Source organism: Amblyraja radiata, chromosome 17, assembly GCF_010909765.2.
Source record: "Amblyraja radiata isolate CabotCenter1 chromosome 17, sAmbRad1.1.pri, whole genome shotgun sequence".
NCBI classification, from domain to species: domain Eukaryota; kingdom Metazoa; phylum Chordata; class Chondrichthyes; order Rajiformes; family Rajidae; genus Amblyraja; species Amblyraja radiata.
In genome coordinates, this window is record NC_045972.1 from 13,247,774 (window position 1) to 13,270,958 (window position 23,185).

At 41.8% G+C, this 23,185-nt stretch overlaps 1 protein-coding gene across 1 annotated transcript in view; it reads left to right on the forward strand.

Moving 5' to 3' along the window:
* Positions 1–23,185, forward strand: part of gan (gigaxonin) — a 59,663-nt gene that overhangs the window by 9,926 nt on the left and 26,552 nt on the right. The window contains exons 2-9 of the mRNA XM_033035763.1: positions 1,914–2,025; positions 3,208–3,558; positions 5,072–5,286; positions 6,045–6,166; positions 8,157–8,269; positions 9,888–10,037; positions 12,576–12,712; positions 17,181–17,315. Coding sequence (XP_032891654.1) covers positions 1,914–2,025; positions 3,208–3,558; positions 5,072–5,286; positions 6,045–6,166; positions 8,157–8,269; positions 9,888–10,037; positions 12,576–12,712; positions 17,181–17,315 — 1,335 coding nt within the window. The remainder of the gene's footprint in view (positions 1–1,913; positions 2,026–3,207; positions 3,559–5,071; positions 5,287–6,044; positions 6,167–8,156; positions 8,270–9,887; positions 10,038–12,575; positions 12,713–17,180; positions 17,316–23,185) is intronic.

The window sequence follows — 23,185 nt, forward strand, 5'->3', positions numbered from 1 at the left end:
TTTCCATGCTGCATCTTTCAGTCAATCAACCTAATCATGCAGGACTTGGAATCAGCTGACAAGAGCGGTTGTCGAAGCAGAATTGAAAAGATCAAATGCAGAGGAGAATTTGTGACTGCCATACTGTCAATGTTCGAACCCGGCATATTGTCTCTCAACCAATACTTGTTTGGGAATCCAATTGCATGCTTCAATTAATTAATTGTACAATAATCCTTCTGTTTGACTTTTCAACTTTCTTTGCTTCTTGGTCTCAAAGGGTATTCTGATCAGGAGATTAATCGAGTAATTTATTCTGAAGTGCTTTGCCAGTTTTTCTCTGAAAATAGCACAAGATCTAATCAGCCTTTCATATTATGATTCTTGCAGAGATTTGCTTCAAAAGCATAAATCTATCATCAATATGCCAATTGCCACCCAGAGCTTCACTTTCCAAATTTAATTAGGAACTTAAAGATGAACATACAGTACAAAAGTGTAAAATGCTTTTGAGAAGAAATCTAGATTGAGTCACAAGATGTTCTCGTATATGGCATAATGGGGCACAATCCAATAAGTATCATTGTATACACATAAATTATATTTCACATATATCCGCAATTATATATTTTAAATCATTTTTCATGAATGCCATTAATAATTTAGAACTGAATCAGATAAAAGACCCATTAGATGAGCAATTTTTGATCCCAAATTTGGTTTTTGGTCTTTTATGTGTCATTGTTTATCTGGCGTGAGAAATTATTTTGTGGTTTTAAATAGTACGTTAATTTATTACTATTTATACACGGCTCTGGAAGTCAGCTTTACACATTGTATATTTCACCAATTGTTTATGATTACTTTGAAAACATGGTTAATACAGAAATAAGTTAAAAATTGTGTATTTAATGTTTTGATTGCCTTTGTCTTGATTTCTGCGTTTCATTGACAATGCATTTTGTTTATTAGAAAATATGTTTTCCATTATCATTAAACAATATTTCTCTTTTAATGTTCATGTTTCAAAACAAATTCCTGCACCATTATGAACCAAAAACGCAAGCCAAGTTTATTGTCATGTGCAAAAATATGGTGAGGTACAGCTCTAATGAAAATCCTGCCTGCAACAGTATCGTAGGAAGATAGACTCGGACAACCACACCAAAAGTTTAAATTATACATAAATTACACAAAACTCCACAAGGCAGTAAAAAGAGAAAAAAGGAATTAGTGTCAAATGCAATTTTTTTTTTAAACGAGTGGTCCATGGTGTTTTGTTATTGAGGTAGGATTAGGGTTGTGTGATTTGGCTCCTGAACCTGATGTGGAAATTGAGTCTTCTGTGCCTCTTGGCAACAAGAAGATGACATGGTTCAGATGGTGGGGTCCTTGACGATAGATGTCACCTTTTAAAGGCAGAACCTCATGTGGATGCTTTCAATGGTGGTGATGGCCGTGCTCATGATGGACTGGGGTGAGTCCACCACTCTTGTATTCCTGGGCATTGGAAATGCAGTACCAGGCCAAGATGTGACCAGTCACAATATTTTCAACAGTACACTTGTAGAAGTCAGTTAGAGTATTCTGTAACATGCCTAAATCTCTTTAAACTTCTAAGAATGTAGAGGCGTAGGCATGCCGCCTTCATGATTGCATCCACGTGGTAGTCCCAGGATAGGTCACCAAGATGTTAATACCCAGGAGTGTGAAGCTGCCAACTCTCCATTTCCAAGCCACCAATGAAATCTGGAGCATGGTCTACCGACTTCTCTTCTCCGAAATCAGCGACTAGTTCTTTGGTCATAACAAAGCAGAGTATTCTTGTTTACTGCATTTGAATTTTTAATTTGATCATTGATAGCCAATGCATATTTACTCTTCTGCAATGAGCCAGTGCTTTAAGTTTTTATTGCATTCTGTGTATATTTCAGGGCAAAGTTGAATTATACATCTCCATCTGATGGCTCAGAGTACAAAATTGTCCTGGATGGGATTTCCGTTGCTGTTATGCGGGAATTGCTGGATTATATGTTCAGTGGGCAGGTACAGTATCTTTCCTTGTTTTTATACTGACCATGTTTATTTTGTGTGTATTCATTTTGTTTGTCTTTATTGTCAATTGTTTGATTTAGCAAAGTAAGATGCTACTAATGCAGAATAATTTGATTTTTAAAGATCCTTGAATGTACTGGATTTTTTTCTCTTTTTTTGTTATTGGGTGGTAATCTCATCACATTGTTCCTTCACACTTTTAATGAATGCCTTGTTTGATTTCAGTGCAGTTTAGTTTACTGTCACGTGTAGCGAGGTACAGTGCAAAGCTTTTGTTCCGTGCTATCCAGTGAGATATCAAAGAAGTTTTGAACAGTGCATAATTATTATTCCAATGTATTATTGGAGTTAATAAAATTATAAAGTTGCGTTGTATTTTGCTGTTATTGCAAATTAAAGTTTTATTCAGCTGGACTAAAAGAACTCAGTGGGTCAAGGAACATCTGTGGAGGCAGCCCTGATGCAAGATGTCGACCATCCCTCTACCTCCACAGATGACTAGACTAAGTGGGACCTGTTGGGTCCCAGTCACACGGGAGGCCTGGTCGGCCCCAACGCAACCCATTCCCCAATGCAATATTCCACCACTCGCCTATTCCCGCAACGCAACCCATTCCCCCAAAGCTATGTTCCACCACTCTGGGGAGGGGGGGGTTGTGGGGGGAGGGGGGGTGTGTGGTTGAGGGAGGGGGGTGCGGTGGGGGGGTGGGGGATGGGGTATGTGGGAGAGAGGAGGTGGGGAAGGGGGTTTTGTGGGGGAGGGGGGGGGTTGTGGAGGAGGGGGAACCTTCAAAACCTCATAACATTTGTACTATTTCACCGATCGAAACAAAACTTATTTGACTTGCAGCAAAGGTGAAGGTGAGTAAGGTGGCAAAAAATCGTAGGGCTATGGGAGATCGTTTTTGCGCAAATTGAATTACAACGCAGACAGGAAGTGATCGAGATGAGAGTTTTAGTAATATATAGACAGATAGGTAGATAGATAGATGTTGTTTCCTTCCATTGTTGAATTGTTCACTGGTTAGTTGAGAGTGGAATTGTAGAGCAAAATATCTGGTAAAAACAGTGTTACTATTGTAATCAGCAATTTTTTATGCCCAGTACTAGGGGTAAATTTTCAACATTTTTTCATCTATTGGTCCTCTGAAACCGAGTCACTTTATCTTTCAGATTAAGCTAAGTGAAGACACAATTCAGGATATTGTGCAGGCTGCTGACCTCCTTCTCCTCACTGATTTAAAAGCACTGTGTTGTGAATTTTTGGAGGGCTGTATTGCTCATGAGAACTGTATTGGCATACGTGACTTTGCCTTACACTATTCTTTACAACATGTATACTACATAGCAACAGAGTATCTGGAAACACATTTCCGTGATGTCTCCCACACTGAGGAGTTCTTGGAACTTGGCCATGAAAAGTTAAAGGAAATAATCTCTTTGGAAAAGTTGAATGTGGGAAATGAAAGATACATCTTTGATGCAGTGGTGAAATGGATTTGCCAAGATCCCGTGGTTCGAAAGGTAAATAAAAACTTATTTTATTACTTCCTACAGTTCTGTAAACTTTGTTTCCACTTATTAGCCCTACTTATTCAATGTAACACTATGTGATGATATACAAGGCCATTGAAATGAATATGGTTGAAGTTGCATTTGCTAGTGGAGTCAAGGGATATGGGGAGAAGGCAGGCACGGGTTATTGATAGGGGACGATCAGCCATGATCACAATGAATGGCGGTGCTGGCTCGAAGGGCCGAATGGCCTCCTCCTGCACCTAGTTTCTATGTTTCTATGATGCCGAGCAAAATATAAAGTGAATGTAGACAAATGTAGAGGTGGGTCTACAGATCTTGAAATGATTCCAGAATAGTAAATTTAATAGGGGATGCAGATGCTCATTTGAGTTCTACAAAATAATGATGCCTTAATTTAAAACCACTCTGGCAAAGCCCATAATCCTATTCTAACTTTTGAAATCTGTTGGTTTGATGGAATTTGTTCCATTTTAATTTTATGCTGAGGACCCCTTATTCTTTGATGCAGTCTGTGATGAAAAACTTTTAATAGACACAAAAGGCTGGAGTAACTCAGTGGGCCAGGCAGCATCTCTGGAGAGAAGGAATGGGTGACGTTTCTGGTCGAGATCCTTCTCCAACGTTTCGGTTCGAGGCCCTTCTCCAGAGATGCTGCCTGTCCCGCTGAGTTATTCCAGCTTTTTGTGTCAATCTTCGGCTTAAACCAGCATCTGCAGTTCCTTCCGACACATGAAAAACATTAGGTTCTACGATCATGAATCAGATCTATTGATAATGTCTTTCAAAAGTCACCAGGAATCTCATTGCCATAATGCAGCGGAGAATGTGGCCGCATCTGAACGATAACCCAATTTGTTCAAAACGGAGGAGGAGCATTGGATATGTTGAGTAACAATAGTCCATGCATTAGGAGCTCACAGAACACTGCAAATGTGGCAGAAAATGCGCATTGCCAAGTAAGCCACTCACCCGCCTGGTTATCCTGCACCTTGCTCCATCTGTGGGAAAGATGGAGTTTCTTGCACTGGCCTCAATACCTCTCTGGCAACCCACAAAACTGAAATGGAAGCAACTCGCCCTTGTGACTGCTCAGTGGTTTTATTTACATTGACAACTAACTATCAAGGAAGTAATTAGTAGTACATTTGTACTGGCAAGTATATAACGACACTCAGTGCAATGACAGTGACCTACTAAGGTTTATAAAGGCTCTAGTTCTGGAGCTATAATTTTGGGTGAATTGCCATGCGCATGAAAGTCATTGCATTTGGTACACTTTGCAACTTTCATTGGAATGGCAGAATGTTTTTGGAACTTTTGGCCAAAAATATTTGATATATTTTCTTCAGATGCTGGTTACAGAGTGTAAGACTAATTGGCGATGGATTTTCATTTTACTGAATTAGCAGTTTTGTAGGAAGGGTTGAGTATCAGAAATTAGAAAACTGTGGATAAATGCTGTTACATATTTGTATCATTAAATATTGAATCACTTTAGGTTCACATGAAAGACGTGATGTCCGTGGTGTGGGTAAATGGCCTGGATCCTGGTTACCTGAGGGAACAAATGCTGAGTGAACCTGTGGTGCGAGAGATTGTGAAAGAGTGCACCAACATTCCACTCAGTCAGAGAGAAGGAGAGGCTCAGCTCGCTACCTTCAAACCCCGAGGGTATTCAGAATGCATAGTTACAGTGGGTGGAGAGGAAAGGAGGTGAGTCCTGCCAGCTGAGCTTAAAAGACAGTAAAGATGATCCTTTTTTTACACTGGTAAAATTCCAAAGCCTATTTATTCCCAATAAAGTCTCACCCTTATCTAGTTTGTCGAACTGGAAAATAATTGTATTTGTTTCATTGTAATTATAAATGTTATATATATTGTGTGTTGGAGTATGAGTGGCGCAAATTATTGAAGTATTGAGTGCACATCGTAGGAAATGTACTTATCTGTAAAATGTCATTTTCCTGGGCATCCTGTACCCAGCACCAAGGGACAAAATGGAGTCAACAAAAACTGATGCAGCCGACAGTAAAGTAGAAGCAGAGGATCAAAATAACCCGTTCACTTTATCAGTATTGGAGTAATGTTGCATAATGCAAAATCAAATGGTGAAATGGGGATGAAAAGGGATTCAAGAACATTTAGAATGAATGATGATTTCTGACAGAAATGTTGCAATGTTTTGTTAAAGGAATGTATTGTATAAGAGAATCAAAAGATCTAAACACACGAGGGAATTTTTTTTGAAAAAGCAACAGCTTCAGTTATTGTAGTATTCTACTCATCTTTACTCCATAGGCTCTAATTTTATTTTCCAGACGTATTCACTTCATCATTAAACATTTTGTGCGTTCTACCCGCCCAATGCTTCTGATATGCATACTATCCTGCTAACATTTTGTTTTAAGAAAAGTAGGATGCCTAATCTCATCGTAAAATTACGCAAATTGATCTATTTTCTGCTCCTTTAGCTCACGAAAGCCTACAGCTGTGATGCGATGCATGTGTCCTTTATATGACCGCAACAGACAACTTTGGATAGAATTGGCACCAATGAGTATTCCGCGCATAAACCATGGAATCATGTCGGCAGGTAAGAAAGAATACATGGTCAGGCTTTACTGTTGGGGAGAGTCCAGTACAGCACCGTGCAATGCTTCTGCATATTATAACATATAACAGTACACAGCACAACAGTCAGCCCTCTGGCTCCCAATGCCCATGCCGAATACGATGCTATTAATTGTGCCTCTCTCTTAACACACAAGTAATTTCTCTTAGTTTCTGTAAAAGTGAAGTAAGCGCGTGAAATCCCTGGAGTTGTTTGACTTTTGTATTAACACCAAAGCGATTTATAAGTAAGCATATAACAAGTCAACAAGAAACCTGTTGCTATTGATGGTCTGACTGTTAGTGAGAGTGTGGGGGCTCTCATCATTTGAATAGTTGAGTAAATAACTCCATGCGTTTGTATGGTCTCGCTGAAAGTTGTCACGTTACTTTACCGCAACCAAAATAAATCATCAATCTCTGAAAATTGAGGTCTAGCACATTACAACGATGTAGCGTTTATTATTGAACACCTTGGAAATTTGCTTTGAAACCACTATTGAATTGTTAATAGCATTAAAACAGTTGTTACACTGGCTGCAAATTGCATGGACCGTTAATTTATATTGTTAAAACTACCATTGCAGTCTTCTCAGCTGTCAAACTACATATGCCCATTGAATCATAATGTGGATATATTTCTGTGACTGTTTTCAATATTTTATTTGAAGAGCTTTATAATTCTTTTAATATGAATCCTGTGGTTAAAATAAATATTTTGAAGAAATCCCTAATAATTCTCTTAACTTTTTTGAATGAGTCTGTTATATCATCCCATGTAAATTTCTTGGCTTTCAAATACATTTTCTAAAATGTTGACTAGTGTGGACTAGAATTTCCTTTGCTGCTCGCACTTGTCATCATGTTCCTGTTTTCCAGACATATGTTTTTTGGAGCCAGAAGATCATACTTAGTGCCCCAAAGTGTCCCAGACCTGAGCTATGGAGAAAGGCCTCAAATGCCTAATTTAATGGATTGACCATAAAAAATCATTAAAATGTTTTTTAAAAAGCACCTGCAATGCTTAAAAACACATACAAGCTAGTTATGAGCTTAAAGGGCCTGTCCCACTTGGGCGACCTAATCCGCGAGTTCTGGCGAGTTTGCCCTCGACTCATACTCGCAGCATTGTCAACACAAGGTCGTAGGAGGTCTTAGTAACTCTCCTTCATGCTCGAGAGTGGTCTCCGCGTACTCGAGGCCTCAGCTAGGTCGCGGCGTTTTTTTCAATATGTTAAAAAATGCCCACGAGTAAAAAAAAGGTCGCCATGGAAAAAATCAATACTTTTTTTACTCGTAGGTTTAATCATAGTAGGTCGGCATGTTAGTCGTAGGTAATCGAGGGTAGTCGAAGGTAGCCGTAAATAGTCTTCATCGAGATTGAAGGAGGTCGTCTTCACTCTCCACTATTCGGTGTCCAATTTTCCCGAAGTTAGTCATCGCTAGTCATAGCTAGTCGAAGCTGGTCTTCCACATAGTCGAAGGAGGCCTTCTACATAGTCGAAAGAGGTCTTCAACATGTCATTTTGTCAAACTCTTCTAAACTCGCCAATTAGGTCACCCAAGTGGGACCGTCCCTTTAAACAAATCACAAATAATTGAAGAAAAGGATGAACTTGTTAAATTTTCCATTGCACAGCCCTTTGTGAACCAGATTTAATCTACGCAGGATCTGCGAGTAAATTCCTCTGTGTGAATACCGAGGTGAATCTGAGAAGGCTGCTGCCCTGCTACTGGAAATTTGCCAGCAGAGCATGGCAATTAGGTTTAGGACTTCTCTGTTCATAAGAGAGTGTTGAAACATTCGAGTGCTTACAGTTCTATGTGAACTGCTGACTAGAACTGCTCACTCCAAATTACAGTCTAATGTTACTGGTAGCATTCTGTGGTCAATCCATCCCCACTCATAGAGCAAGAATTTATATGGTGGTCAGAATTAAGAATAAAATATGTTTTTCTTCCTTTCTCTGTAGAAGGGTACCTTTCGGTCCTGGGTGGTCAGGATTCAGATAAAGTGACTTTAAGTTCAGGAGAGCGATATGATCCTGACACTAACTGCTGGAGTCCCATTCCTTCAATGAATGAGGTATGTGTCTGCATTAAGAACATTATTCAATAATATTCTGATCCATGACCTACTAAAGAAAATTCAATATCTTTTATGCCAATTTTTAAAAGATATTTAAAGATCATCAATTTTGAGTTTCACCAGTTTTCTAAAATGGTTTGTAAGAAGAACATGCAGTAAATTGTATCAAACTTAGTGTTTGGATGTTTTTATTCTGAATGTGCCATTTATTATTTTTGACCAGCAAGTTTCCTTCCTCCATTTATTACCAAAATGATTAGATGCTTTATTTGATTGACTGGGCGTACTGCTCTCGTTTGACCGTTTTAATTTCTCTGCAAGAAATCCGTTTTTGCCAGCCACATTGTATTCCTTCCATAGTTCTCCACTTTATGTAGCTGTGGGAGTATTTTATGTAAGAATAAATGGCATATCTTGTCTATCTCTTGTTCTATCATTCATTTGAAGAATAAAGCCTTGCCCTTCCTGGTGATGTTCCAAAGACAGTCATCTTTGTTATTCATCTTCATTATGTATGCAGACAGTGTTCAGTTCCATGTTCTCACCATGTTCTCATCAGCCTATTTGTCTGATTGCTAAACCGGATACACCAACGTTTGGAAAACATAAGGTCATAAGGGATAGGAGTAGAATTAGGCCATTTGGCCCATCAAGTCTACTCCACCGTTCAATAGACAATAGATGCAGGAGTAGGCCATTCGGCACTTCGAGCAATCACCGCCATTCAATGTGATCATAGCTGATCACCCCCCATCAGTACCCTGTTCCTGCCTTCCCCCATATTCCCTGACTCTGCTATCTTTATAGAGCCCTATCTAGCTCTCTCGAAAGTGTTCAAGAAGGAACTGCAGATGCTGGAACATCGAAGGTAGACAAAAGTGCTGGAGAAACTCAGTGGGTGCGGCAGCATCTATGGAGCGAAGGAAATAGGCAACGTTTCGGCCGGAAATGTTTCCTCCATAGATGCTGCCGCACCCCGCTGAGTTTCTCCAGCACTTTTGTCCATCCTCTCTCTCGAAAGTATCCAGAGAACTGGTCTCCACCGCCCTCTGAGGCAGAGAATTCCACAGACTCACAACGCTCTGTGTGAAAAAGTGTTTCCTCATCTCCGTTCTAAATGGCTTACCCCTTATTCTTAAACAGTGGCCCCTGGTTCTGGACTCTCCCAACATCGGAAACATGTTTCCTGCCTCTAGCATGTCCAAACCCTTAATAATCTTATATGTTTCAATAAGATCACCTCTCATTTTTTCTAAATTCTAGCGAGTTGCCGACAAATGTTCATCATAAGTTAACCTATTCATTCCTGGGATCCTTCTTGTAAACCTCCTCTGGACCATCTCCAGAGCAAGCATCCGTCCTCAGATATGGTGCCCAACATTTCTCACAATATTCCAAATGTGGCCTTACCAGCAACTTATAGAGCCTCTACATCCCTGTTTTTGTATACGAGCCCTCTTGAAATAAATGCTAGCATTGAGTTTGCTTTCTTTACTACCGATTTGACTTGCAGATTAACTTTTTTGGGAATCCTGCACCAGCACACCAGCACACCCAAGGAGATTGCACAAGCAATTGATAATTTGATTTTAAACATAAAAATATTTGATTTCAGGCAAGACACAACTTTGGAGTTGTGGCAATAGATGGAGTACTTTATGTTCTGGGAGGTGAAGATGGTGAAAAGGAGCTGTTATCCATGGAGTCCTATGACATTCACACGAAAACTTGGATGATGCAACCGAATATGACTATGGTTCGAAAGGTGAGAGGCTAATGAATTTTGTTTAAAGAGGGAATTGTTATATTTCATGTTACGACTTGTGCAGTTTCAATCTAACTGGTCTCTTAGATTTGGTATTGACTACAAAATTCCTCAATTCTGTGTAATCCAATGCATCAACTATTAGACAGCACACTGGTAGAGTCACCAATATTTACTCAGTGCAAAATGCTAAGACAGAGCCCCCAAGAGATTTTCCAGAAACAGTATGCGGACAGTCCAATTGGAAGAGCGACCATATCGGACTTTGTTTTGGGAAACTAGCCTGATCAGGTGACTCAGCGGGAAAGACAGCATCTCTGGATAGAAGGAATGGTCGGCATTTCAGGTCGAAACCCTTCTTCAGACCTCTGAAGAAGGGACTCAACCCGAAACGTCACCCATTCCTTCTATCCAGAGATGCTGCCTGTCCCGCTGAGTTACTCCAGCATTTTGTGTCTATCTTCGGTGTAAACCAGCATCTGCAGTTCCTTCCATCAACGGGGGAAGGTACTAAATTGGGGTAAGGCAGCCCACAGCATGGGGGAGAGTATTTTGGGAGCCTTTGTTATTGGGCAAATCCACATCTGACATGTGGGAATTGTTTAAAGGCCTGCTGATCAGAGTTCAGGGCCTGCATGCTCCTGTAAGGACTATAAATAGTGATGGCATAGTTAAGGAACCTTAGATTGTGGTTGTACATTTTATCAAAAAGAAAAAATAAGTTAATGTAAGGTTCAAAAGATTATATAAGACAGTGTCTTTGAGGAATATAAAGCAAGGAGGAGAGAACTCAAGTAGGAATTAGAAGGGCCAAAAGATGTAATGAAATGTATTTGGCGAGTCGGATTAAAGAAAATCCTACGGTGTTTTTATATGTATATTAAAAATAAAAGGATAAGCAGGGAGAAGGTAGGACCGCTCAACGATAAGGGACCTGAGATTAGTGTGGCGAATATTAAAATGCTAGGAATGTTTGAGATCAAGAAGATGGTGGTGTCGGGTCTTGAGGAGCATTATGGAAAATCCCCAGGACATAATGGGACCTATCCCAGGATGTTGAGAGAGGCAGGAGAGGAGACTGCTGGAGCCTCAACGAAGATCTTTGTATCTTCTCCAGCCACAGGAAAATAGCCAATTTTGTTTTTGTGGTAGAGAAGAGAATTAGAGATAATCAAGAAAATTATAGGCCAGAGTGCCTCACTTCAGCAGTAGGGAATCTATTGGAGAATAGGATTTTTTCCGATATAAAAGAGAATGGGTTAAATTAGGGACAAGCAGCATGACTTTCCTGCGGCAGATATGTTTTACGAACTTGATTGTGTTTTTTTGACGAGGTGACAAAAATGATTGATGATGTGGATGTTGTCTACATGGCTGATCCTGAGGATTAAGGTGCATGGGATCCTCGGTGACTGGTCATCTGGAATCAGAATTGGCTTACTCATAGAAAACGAGGGTTGAGGTGGAAGTGTGATCGTGTGGCTGAAGGTCCGACCTTCAGTTAGAACATGGAAAGAGACAGCACAAGAATGGACCCTTCAGCACACAATGTTTCTGTCTATCATTATACCATGATAACCCAATCTTCTCTGCCTGCACATGATCCATATCCTGCATCTCGCATACCCACACACCAAGGCAAAAGCCTCTTGAGCTCCATTATCATATCTGCATCCATCACCACCCCTGGTAGCGTGTTCCAGTCACCCACCACTTTCTATGTTAAAAAAATCTTGCCCTTTGCCCCACACATCTCCTTCAAACTGTGATCTCCTTCAAACCTCATCTTTAATCTCCCCCCCCACCCTAGTCTTTAACATTTCCATCCTGGGATAATGGTTCTGACCATCTATCCGCTCATTAGTTTATATACTATTTATGAGGACTCCCCTCAACTTTCAGAGCATGAGAGAAAACAATCCTAATCTGTCCAACCTCTCCCTGTAGCAAAACTCTCCCAATCCAGGCAGCATTCTGGCAAAGCTCTTCTGCACCTTTTCCAAAGCCCACACATCCCTCCTGTAATAGAGTAACAAGAGCTGCACACAATACTCAGAATGAGGCCAAACCAAAGTCCTATAAAACTGCATCATGACTTCCTGACTTATACTTGAGCCCTGACCGATGAAGGAAAGCATACCATATGCCTCCTTTACCACTCTATCAATTTGCATTGCCACTTCCAGGGAGCAATGGACTTAAATTCAAGTTCCCGCTTAATGCAGTCAAGAGTCATGTGTACCCTCCCTTCACGCATCGGACTCGTGAGCTACACTCGATCCCGCAGCCATGCTATTGTCGTTCACTCAATCCCGCAGCCATGCTATTGTCGTTCACTCGATCCCGCAACCATGCTATTGTCGTTCACGACGGGCCACCACCATACCCTCCTTTCACATTTGACATCCTAAAGTGCAACATCTTACATTTGCTTAGATTAAACTCCCCATCTCCCATTTCTCAGCCCGTACCTGTAACTTTGTTTTTAAACGATGATGGATGTTGGAGGGTTGAATTTTCCACATTTGGTTTCTACAGATTGGCTGCTATGCAGCTATGAAGAAAAAGATCTACGCAATGGGTGGTGGCTCATATGGAAAATTATTTGAGTCTGTTGAGTCTTATGATCCCAAGACCCAACAATGGACGGCCATCTGCCCTTTGAAAGAAAAGAGGTTAGTGTATAGTTAGCTGTTGTGCAAATCAGTTACTCTGTGGGGATTTGTCTTGACATCTGCATGAATTATTTTGATTTATTTGTTTTCACCGAAGAAGCCAAGTTCTTGGCCAAGTTTGAAGGAAATTTAATCCGAATACAATTTTCCCTCTCAATATCAAACAAACAAGCACACATTGGAAAAAAAATGAGGCAAAGTGCTGGAGTTACTCAGCAACATCTCTGGAGAACACAGATGGGTGATGTCTCCGGTCGAGGCCCTCTTAAGAATTATTGTGGTGAAAGATTTTGGGCAGAACAAAACCTGGCATGTGGTAGGTGGATATAGTGAGATGGGGAGGGAGGGGGTTGATAGGTGGATGGTTGGACAAAGGCCAGAGATGCAATGACAGACTAAGATAAGAATAGACCAGGTGTGAAGGCAAATGAAGGAATGTGGTTTGGGGGGGGAGGAGAGGAGCAATGAGTGCAAATTCAGGTGGGTCAATGGGAAGGGAAGGAATGTGGGTGGGTGGGGGGAGTTGTCACTGTAAAACTGACTTTATATTACTAAGTAAAGATAGGGCAATGATATGCTGCGGTTGTGTTTCTCTATTTGCAAATTGCTTTGGGTGGAATTATAAAGTGATAACAATTTTAAAGAAAATAATTATTACCATAGACAACTACAGAGCAGCTATTTCCAACAGCTGTACTGTGTCACGGGTATAGTTTGGCACTGCTTCATGTGCAGATGGTTTATTTGAAGGAGTCTGAACCTGGAACTGCCAGGAACGAAGTCTTGCTGAAAACTTCACGTTGATAAAATAAGCTCTGTTTTTTCAAAGAGAGAATTGCTCCATTATCACCCTTTTTGTAAATATCTGAACTGCTGTATGTTAAGATTAAATATCCTGCTGTTTTCATAGAGCGTTAAAAAAAAAAAAGGTGGAGGACTCACAGGCAGCATCTGGGGAGGGAATGGATAGGCGACGTTTCGGGTCGGGATCCTTCTCCAAGATGGGACCCTCTTGCTGTTTTCATTATGTTTCAAATGATAAATACTTGTATAACCAGCTGGTAAAGCATAATTGGAGGAAACGCTGAAAGGATTAACTAAGTTTAATGTCATATAAAAAAAAGATTTACATGACGAGTGATTATGACTAACATATGGGAATTGTAATTTATTAACATGAATGGCACTCAGTAAATCTTCTTTAAAACAGTTTGCATTTGATGAAATGTGCACCATTTAAATTAGAACATTTAAGGGACCTTTTGATAAAGATAACATTTCATTTCTACTATTGCACAGGTAAGATCATTACTGATGAACACAGTTTTCTTGCCCTATCTCTGTACCTTTTGGTACCTCTACTATCTGGAAGTCTCATCAATATACATTAAATTTGTGATGTCACCTCTTCTCTTCTCAGAGATGCTGCCTGTCCCGCTGAATTACTCCAGCATTTTGTGTTTATCATATATCCGGTTCCCCATATTGAGTATCATCTCAAAAATTAACCAATCATTATTTTTCTGTCATAAATTTATGTTGACTGTTCCATCAGAATATTTCCTGTATTTCACTTAACATTAACTCACTGAACATGTTACAGCAAGTCCTCAGTTTCTGTACTGGCTTATTATTTAGCGCCAATCGTGCAGCCGATGCTTTCTTGGAGTAACACGATTGTGATGTTATGATAAATCACAAAGAGTCATGAAGTCTCACTCACATTGTGGAAACAAGCCCTTGGGCTCAACTTGTCCACGCCGACCATGTTTCCTTCCTGAGCTCGTCCCATGTGCCTGCATTTGTCCCATGTCTTTTAAACCTTTCCTATCCATGTACCTCAAATATCTTTAAAGCACCATAATTCTACTCCCCTTTGCCACTTCCTCTGGCAAATCGTTCCACATACCCGCCAGCTTCTGTATGGCAAAAATCGCCCCTCAAATCCGCTTTTAATCTTTCCCCTCTGATCTTAAATCTATGCCCCTTAGTTACTGATTCTCCTACTCAGGGGAAAAAGACTGTGACCAATTATCTATATTACTAAATGTCTGATCTTGACCGCTTTTGGCTCGCTGTGGCGTGATGTCCGAGAAAATGCCGCCACCTACGGCCGTCATTTTTGGCCACCTCGCTCAGAGCCTCCCTCCACGTTCTGGGACCGGAGGATTTTTCCCATCGATGAAAAATCAGACAGATATTAATTTTTTTTTTTTAAATGCCATTCTCTCTGCTGCCCCTGCTGGTGGGAGGGGGGAGGGACCATAAAACCCGGAAGTGGTGTGCCTCACTCAGTCTCTGCAAGATGGAGGAACCAGGAGGGTCACGTCTCTCTGAGCTCTGAATAACACTGAACACGTGTCTACTCAACTGTGAGTGCCCTTAATGTGGTTTGAAAGTGAAAATATGGTTGGTTTGAAGTAAAAATGCACTGCTAATGAAGTAAAAATTCACTGCTAATGAAGTAAAAATGCACTGCTAATGAAGTAAAAATGCACTGCTAATGAAGTAAAAATGCACTGCTAATGAAGTAAAAATGCACTGCTAATGAAGTACAAATGCACAGCTAATGAAGTAAAAATGCACAGCTAATGAAGTAAAAATGCACTGCTAATGGTTGTTTGGGTTGAAGTAAAAATGCACTGCTAATGGTTGTTTGGGTTGAAGTAAAAATGCACTGCTAATGGTTGTTTGGGTTGAAGTAAAAATGCACTGCTAACGGTTGTTTGGGTTGAAGTAAAAATGCACTGCTAATGGTTGTTAGTGTTTAAAAAACGTTGAGAATCTCTCCTGTCAATCACACCATGAAGGCCACACCTTTTCCGGTGGAAGGGGGAGGGATTATAAAACCCGGAAGTGTGGGTGTAGCACAGTCTCTGTATGATGGGGAGGGAGAGGTCACAGCTCTGAGCTGTGAATCAACTGAAAACACTAAATGTCTACTGAACTGTGTGTGGTGTTTTGTGTGGTTTTATGGTGGTTTCACCTTGCTTGAAATGGTATGAAACTGCATTTGAATATGGTGGCCTTGCACCCTGCATGAAATGGTATGAAACTGCATTTGAATGTGGTGTTGTTGCACCCTCCTTGAATGGTATGAAACTGCACTTGAATTTGGTAGCCTTGCACCCTGCTTGAAGTGGTATGATGCTGCATTTGAATTTGGTAGTCTTGCACCCTGCTTAAAGTGGTTGGAAACTGCACTTGAATTTTGTGGCCTTGCACCCTGCTCGAAGAGGTAAGAAACCGCACTTGAATTTGGTGGCCTTGCACTCTGCTTGAAATGGAATTTCAAGGAATAGCCGTGAGTCAACTGCCAGCCCACCAGCCGTGAGTGAGCTGCCAGCACATCAGGCTTGAGGGACTGAGCTGCCACCCCAAGAATCCATTTGGCCCACAATGTCCTTACTAGCCCTCTGGAGACCAGTAGTCCCTGCAGCCAATAACACCCATACCAGCGCTCCAGAAAGCCCCCCCCCACTGGCCACCAATATTGAAATTGATGGAGAGATGGAATATTGCTTATGGGGACCAGCCCTCCCATGTGAACATGGGACCCAACGGGTCCCACTTAGTCTAGTCTTATCTATACGCCTGTGCTCCAGCTTATTCCGTCTTTCCTTATAACCCAAGCTCTACAGTCCCAGCAACATCCTTACGAATCTTTTTAGCATAATGACGTCCTTCCGATAGCTAGACAACCAGAACTGTACACAGTACTCCCAAGCGTGATCTCACCCACGTCTTGTATAGTTGTAACATGTCATCCCAACTCAGTACACTGACAGATGAGGGCAAGTGAACCAGATGCCGCCCTCACGATCCTGTCTTACCATTTTCACGAAATTATGTACTTGTACCCTCGAGCCTCTCTGCGCAACAATACTCCAGAGTCCAGCCAATCACTATGTGTGTTTAGTTTAACTAATTTAACTTACCAAAATGCAGCACTTCACATTTGCCCCAAGGTATTTTCAGCAATTGTAATTGTTTAAGATGTGGTTTGTTTTTTTCTCTCTCTCTCGGTGTTACGACTAAAACCTTGATTATATAACGTTGGCGAAATAGTAAATTGCATTTTACAAGTTATTCAGCCTATCAGTTTTAAGACAGTATAAAACATTATGATTTTATTTCTAAATTAAATGCTCTAATTTTTCATTTATAATTGTGTTTAAAATTTGTTTTTATGGTAATGTTTTGAATTATTCAGATTGCTGTTCAAGAGATAGCTGACCCCTAAATATATGTTGTTGGAGAATATTTATTTGCATTTAAAAAAAAATGAATAACCAAGTGTAAGAACACGAGGAAATCAATAAAGCAAACGTGAGGTTTCTTGTTTGCTGCTGATATTGCAGTCCGATTTGACGATAAGATTGGATGCTCCAAATTTCATAATGATTTGTATATACAGTTAATTTTTTGGTGCTTGGGTACATTGATATTGTAATTTGTTTCTTTGTAGGTTTGGTGCTGTAGCATGTGGTGTTGGCTTGGAGCTGTACGTCTTTGGTGGAGTTCGTAGTCGTGAAGGTATCAATACAGAGAACAGTGACATGGTGACCTGCAAATCGGAGTTTTATCATGATCATTTCAAAAGGTAACAAAAGTCGAAAGACTAGTCAGGGCTGTACTGACCTCAGCAAACCCAAGATAATGTTAGAAACAGTGTTTTGATCACAGGCTAGGTATTAATCGTTCAAATGAGCAAAGTTTACGTGTGTTTTTTTTGTGGCAAATGCCGTAACCACTTGTTGATGTATTGTTGCCAACAGCGGTGAATTTAAACTATGTCACAGTGACTGGCAACCATATAAAGTTAGAACTTTCTAGTAGTTAATTGTTCAAGTTTTTAGTAGTTAATCTGATGAATACGTTTAGTTTAGAGTTACAGTGTAGAAATGTGCCCTTTGCCCGACTGAGTCTATGCCGACAAGCGATCACCAGTAGACTAGTTTTATCCTACACACTAGGGACAATGTACGGAAGACCATTAACCCACAATCCTGCACGTCTTTGGAATGTGGGAGGACACCAGAGTCCCCAGAGAAATCCCACGCAGTCACAGGGAGAATGTAAAACACCATACAGTACAACACCCGTAGTCAGGGAGATGTTGTAATGGCGGCGGCCCCTGCAGTTCGTCTGTCCTTTTTTAATTTTATCCCGTCCAATGTGTGGTTTGCTGTGGTCTTTATATTGTTTTTAATTGTGTATATGTGGGGGACGGGGGTGGGGTGGGGGAAACTTTTAAATCTCTTCCCTGCACGGGAGACCCTTTTCCCTGTCGTGTCTCCGTTGTCGTTGGGGCCTAGCACCGTAGAGCAGCCACCAGCCGGAACGACCTGGGGGCTCCAGTCGCAGCGCCTACAGAGCCTGCGGACTTACCATCGTGGGGCTGGCCGGCCTCGGAGCATGGCGAGCTGTGGTGGCGCGCGGCTGCGACCAGACTTCGGAGCTTCGGAGGCTCCAGCCGCAGGCCCGGTGGATGGTGACATCAGGAGCTCGCGGGTCCCTGGTGGGAGACCGTTTTTCGGAGCTCCCGCGGCGGCGGCTTCTTACGCCCGAGTGGCGGTGCTGAAAATGACCCGGAGCGGGACCTGACATCGCCCGGCACAGCTTTAACGGCCACGGGAGTTGCCGTCACCACCGGGGGCTCCAACATTAAGACCCGGAGCAGGGCCTTACATCGCCGGCGCGGCCTTAACGGCCGCGGAACTCACCATCGCCCGCCGGGGGCTTTAACATCGGGAGAGGATGGAGAGCAGGGGAGAGACAAGACTTTGCCTTCCATCACAGTGAGGAGGAGATTCACTGTGATGGATGGCTCTGTGAATTGAGTTGGTTGTGTGTCTTGTAAAATTGATTCTTTTTGTTGTGTGGCTGCAGAAACCAAAGTTCCTAACGGAAAAATAAAGTTGAAATTGAATTGAATTGAAATTGAATTGAACCTGGGTCTCTGGCACTGTAAGGCAGCAACTCTGCCGCTGTGTCACTTTGCTGTCCCAACTACAATACTATAACAGATCTCTGTGTTATTGTTATTGCAACTTGAGAAATAAGCTGCTGGTGCTAGGTTACATGTGACGAAGTGAAGGTACATTGAAAAAAGCAGCTCTTTTTTATTTTAAAAAGTAATACCCACCATAGACAAATGCATATTCAAAAAAGTTTAAAAAATAAAAACTTGCATTTATATAACACTCGCGCTGTTGAGGAAGCGTATTTTGACGTAGTTGCTGGTGGACACAGTAGCCAATCACTGTATAGCAATTTCGCAGTGACAGGAAAATGGGATTAACAGGCAATGAAGATAATAGGGTTAACAGTTAAACTAATATTAGTGGTGGCGATTAAAAGACAAATATTTTTCCTGCCACGAGAGGACTTGCTGCTTCCTTTCACACGATGAAGAGTTGCTTTTACATGCCTGAACCACCGAACAGCCAGCCATCTTATCTGAATGAAATACAGCATTCCTTGAGTACGCCTGAAATCTGTTCTGATTATATGATCCAATCATACGATGGAGATTAAAACTCAACCTTTCTTGAATCGGTGACATTTGCTAGTTGAAATAAACTAACATTTACAGGTATTCTTAATTTTTAGTTAAGCTTCAATGAGAAGATTTTTTAATATTTGCAATAATAATCAGATTTGATGGAGGGGCTTCTGCCCACCCTCCCCAGTGCTCCCTGACAGACTCTTCCCCCTGGTCCACTTCCTCTGCCCTTTCTTTGTCGCACCTGACCATCAAGACTGAGCAGGTGAGGAAAGAGCTGAGCAGACTCTGCCCAGATTGTGTCAGCTCTAGGATACTCAAGGCATGTGCCAGCCAGTTGTGCGGAGTGCTACAGCATATCTTCAGCCTGGAGAGATTTCCTGTGACGTGGAAGACATCCATCCTGATTCCTGTACCAAAGAGGACGTGTTCCAGCTCCTCCAATGACTACAGACTGGTGGCGCTGACCACACACATCATGAAGTTCGTGGAGAGGCTGGTGCTCACTGTGACCCCTGATTAAACCACTACCTGGATACCCTGCAGTTCACTTACAAAACAAAGATGGGGGTGAAGGACGACATCATCCACCTGCTTCATCGTTCCAATGCTCACTTGGATAAGAGGGTAGCACTGTGAGAGTCATGTTTTTTATACTTCTCCAGTGCTTTTAACACCATCCGGCCTGCACTGCTAGATAGCAAACTGACGAAGATGCAGGTGGATACTTCATTGGTGTCCTGGATTACCAATTACCTGACTGGACGACCACAGTTGTCAGGCTACAGAACTGTGTCTCGGACATGGTAGTGAGCAACACAGGGGCCCCACAGGGGACGGTCCTCTCTCCCTTCCTGTTCACCATCTACACCTCGGTCTTCAGATACAACTCAGACTCCTGCCACCTGCAGAAGTTTTCGTATGACTGCAATAATGGGCTGCATCAGTGAGGGGAGGGCAGCTGAATACACAGGCGTAGTCAACGACTTTGTTGAGTGATGTTGGCTGAATCACCTGCAGCTCAACACCGATAAGACAAAGGAGTTAGCGGTGGACTTTAGGAGCAGAACACCCTTGTCTCCATCAAGGGTGTGAATGTGCAGTTTATCAAGGAGTACAAGTACCTTGGAGTTTACCTGGACAGTAAACTGAACTGGTCTAGGAATGCTGAGGCACTGTATAAGAAGGGACGGAGCCATCTGTACTTTCTGAGGAGGCACCGCTCTTTCAACATCCGCAATAAGATGCTGCAGATGTTCTACCAATTGGTGGTAGCCAGTGCCATCTTCACTGTCGTGTGCTGGGTAGCAGGACGAAGGCCGTGGATGGGAATAGGATCAACAAACTCATCAGGAATGCTGGCTCCGTCCTGGAGAAGGTTGGATTCACTGAAGATGGTCTTGGAGGGGAGGATGCCCCTCAAACTGCAGACCATCTTGGACAATACAGCTCACCCCCTCCATGACACACTGGTCAACCTGAGGTGCACTTCCAGCAACAGATGAACCAACAGATCTTAGTTCCACCGAGATGCAGCACAGAATGCCGTAGGAGATCCTTTTTCACTGTGGCTATCAAACTGTAGAACTTCTTCCCCTTCTGTCATGAGGTAGACTGACACCCCTTCCTCCCCCCCTCCCCCTCCCCCCCTCCAAATATTTGCGCATCCCAAATCCTGGACTTTCCACTTGTCACTTTAGTTTCATGTTTCATGTATATTGTTGTGTTTTGTGACTGTTGGCAGACCAATTTCCCTCCTGGGAATAAAGGTCTAACATATCGCATCTCATACTTGTTCAGATCTTTGTTTTGGGTGGATTAAATACTAACCCAGGTAACTGTTGCTTCCTTTCATTTTAGGAAGTTGTGTCCATTCTGTAATTATATGTCAGATCTGTAATGAATTAAGTTGAAAATAGACTAAATTACAAAAAGAAAATATTGTTGGAAATCTGAAATAAAATCTTTGCAGCCAGCACCAAGTGTCAGGAAGAAACTCGTATTGTGAGTTGATGGATATTAGAAATAGTTGGGAGTTGTAGAAAAGAGCATCAGAAAAGGTGAACAGAGAGCAAATCACAAAACGGGAGGGATGCAGAGAATGCCAAAAGGGACGACGGTACAAAATGAGTTGGGAGAATAAAGGACCTGTCCCACTTGGGCGTCATTTGCGAGTCACGCGGGTGGCGCGGGAAGATTTTGTGAATCCCAAAATCTTGGGGCGCCGCGCGCGACCACGCGTCACTGCCTACGTCACCATGCACCACGACACGTGCGTCATGGCGCGTAAATTATGCGCAAATTACGCCCAAGTTGGACAGGCCCTTAATGGGACATCAAAAGTAGGCTTTAGACGAGGTGTAGTTGAAGATACCAGTTTGAATGCCATTAGCTGCTGTCTAAAACAAATTGCGGTAGTGGTTCTATATAAAATTATCAAACTCATTATTGAATCTAGACAACTGTAAGGCAACTGCTGTATGAAATATCTCCTTCAGCCCGAGCTCTAGTCGGCTGCCTTGTTAATTTTTTTTCTATTCTCCCCTTCTGTCCTCTGCATTTTACACTGTTCTAAAAATCACATTATAAACTTAAGAAACATCTCATCCATTGATTACATATTTTATAGCCTTCTAAATTCAACAATTTCACAATATAAATACAATTTTGTGTGTATTTATATCACATTACCAAAGACGGAGGTTTTACAAGAGACTTTGCAACTTTTAATACGTTTGTCATGTTATTCAAGTTCTATATAAACTAAAGGGATTAACCAGTTCCCTGGGTAGTTTCTAAGTGTATGTCAGTATATCTTTCAGTGAAATGCCACTGAGTAAGATTGATATCTAGATGTTGCCGACAACTTTTTCATAATTGGTTATGAAATGGTTCCAATTTACATTGTAAAAATTTTCACGTTAATATTTTAATTCAAACCAAATCCTCTTTTTGGTGAAAATCGTACCTTGCGTTCATGTTGTGCTGAACTGAAAGCAAGTAATCAATCGAGAAGTTTGGTATTGCCAGCCTTCCTTGGTTAGAGCCTTAATATTCAATTATGTTTGAGTATATCTTCATGATTTTAAGGTGCGTTTTTTAGAAAAGGTATCAGTGTTTGGCACGGTGGTGTAAGTGGCGGCATGGTGGCGTAGCGGTAGAGCTACTGTCTTACGGTGCCAGACACCTGGGTTCGATCCTGACTATGGGTGCTTATCTGTACAGAGTTTGTACATTCTCCTCGCGACTTGCGTGGGCTTTCTCCGAGATCTTCTGTTTCCTCCCACACTCCAAAGATGTAGAGGTTTGTAGGTTAATTGGCTTGGTTAAATGTAAATTATCCCTAGTGTGTGTAGGACTAGTGTAAGTGTGCAGGGTTTGGTGCGGACTTGGTGATCCAAAGGGCCTGTTTCCGCACGGCACCTCTAAACTAAACTAAACTAAAAGTAGTTTTGTTTAGATACAGCGTGGAAACGGACCTTGGGTCCACAAGTCTGCACTGACCAGCGATTACTCATACACCAGTTTTATCCTACACACTGGGGACAATTTACATAAGCCAATCAACCTACAAATCTGCATGCTTTTGGAATGTGGGAGGAAACCGAAGAACCCGGAAGAAACCCACACGGTCACAGGGAGAACGTGCAAACTCCGTATATATAGCACCTGAGGTCAGGATCGAACCCGAGTCTCTGACGATCTAAGTCAGCAACTCTACTGCCGCGCCACCGTGCTTCTTCTTCTTGCGTATGGCATGCACAGCCTAAAGTTGTAGGTCAACCTATTCTATTTCACCTATTTGTTTGTGCACGTCAGGTTGATTGCATTAGTCGAAACAGGGTGGACCACGTGAGGGTTTGCAATCTCCCACCATGCTGACGTCTACCTTTAAAACTGTTCCTGATTAAGTTGTGTTGCGCATCCCAACTGCCTAAACATTTGTCTAAAAAGTAGCTCTCAAT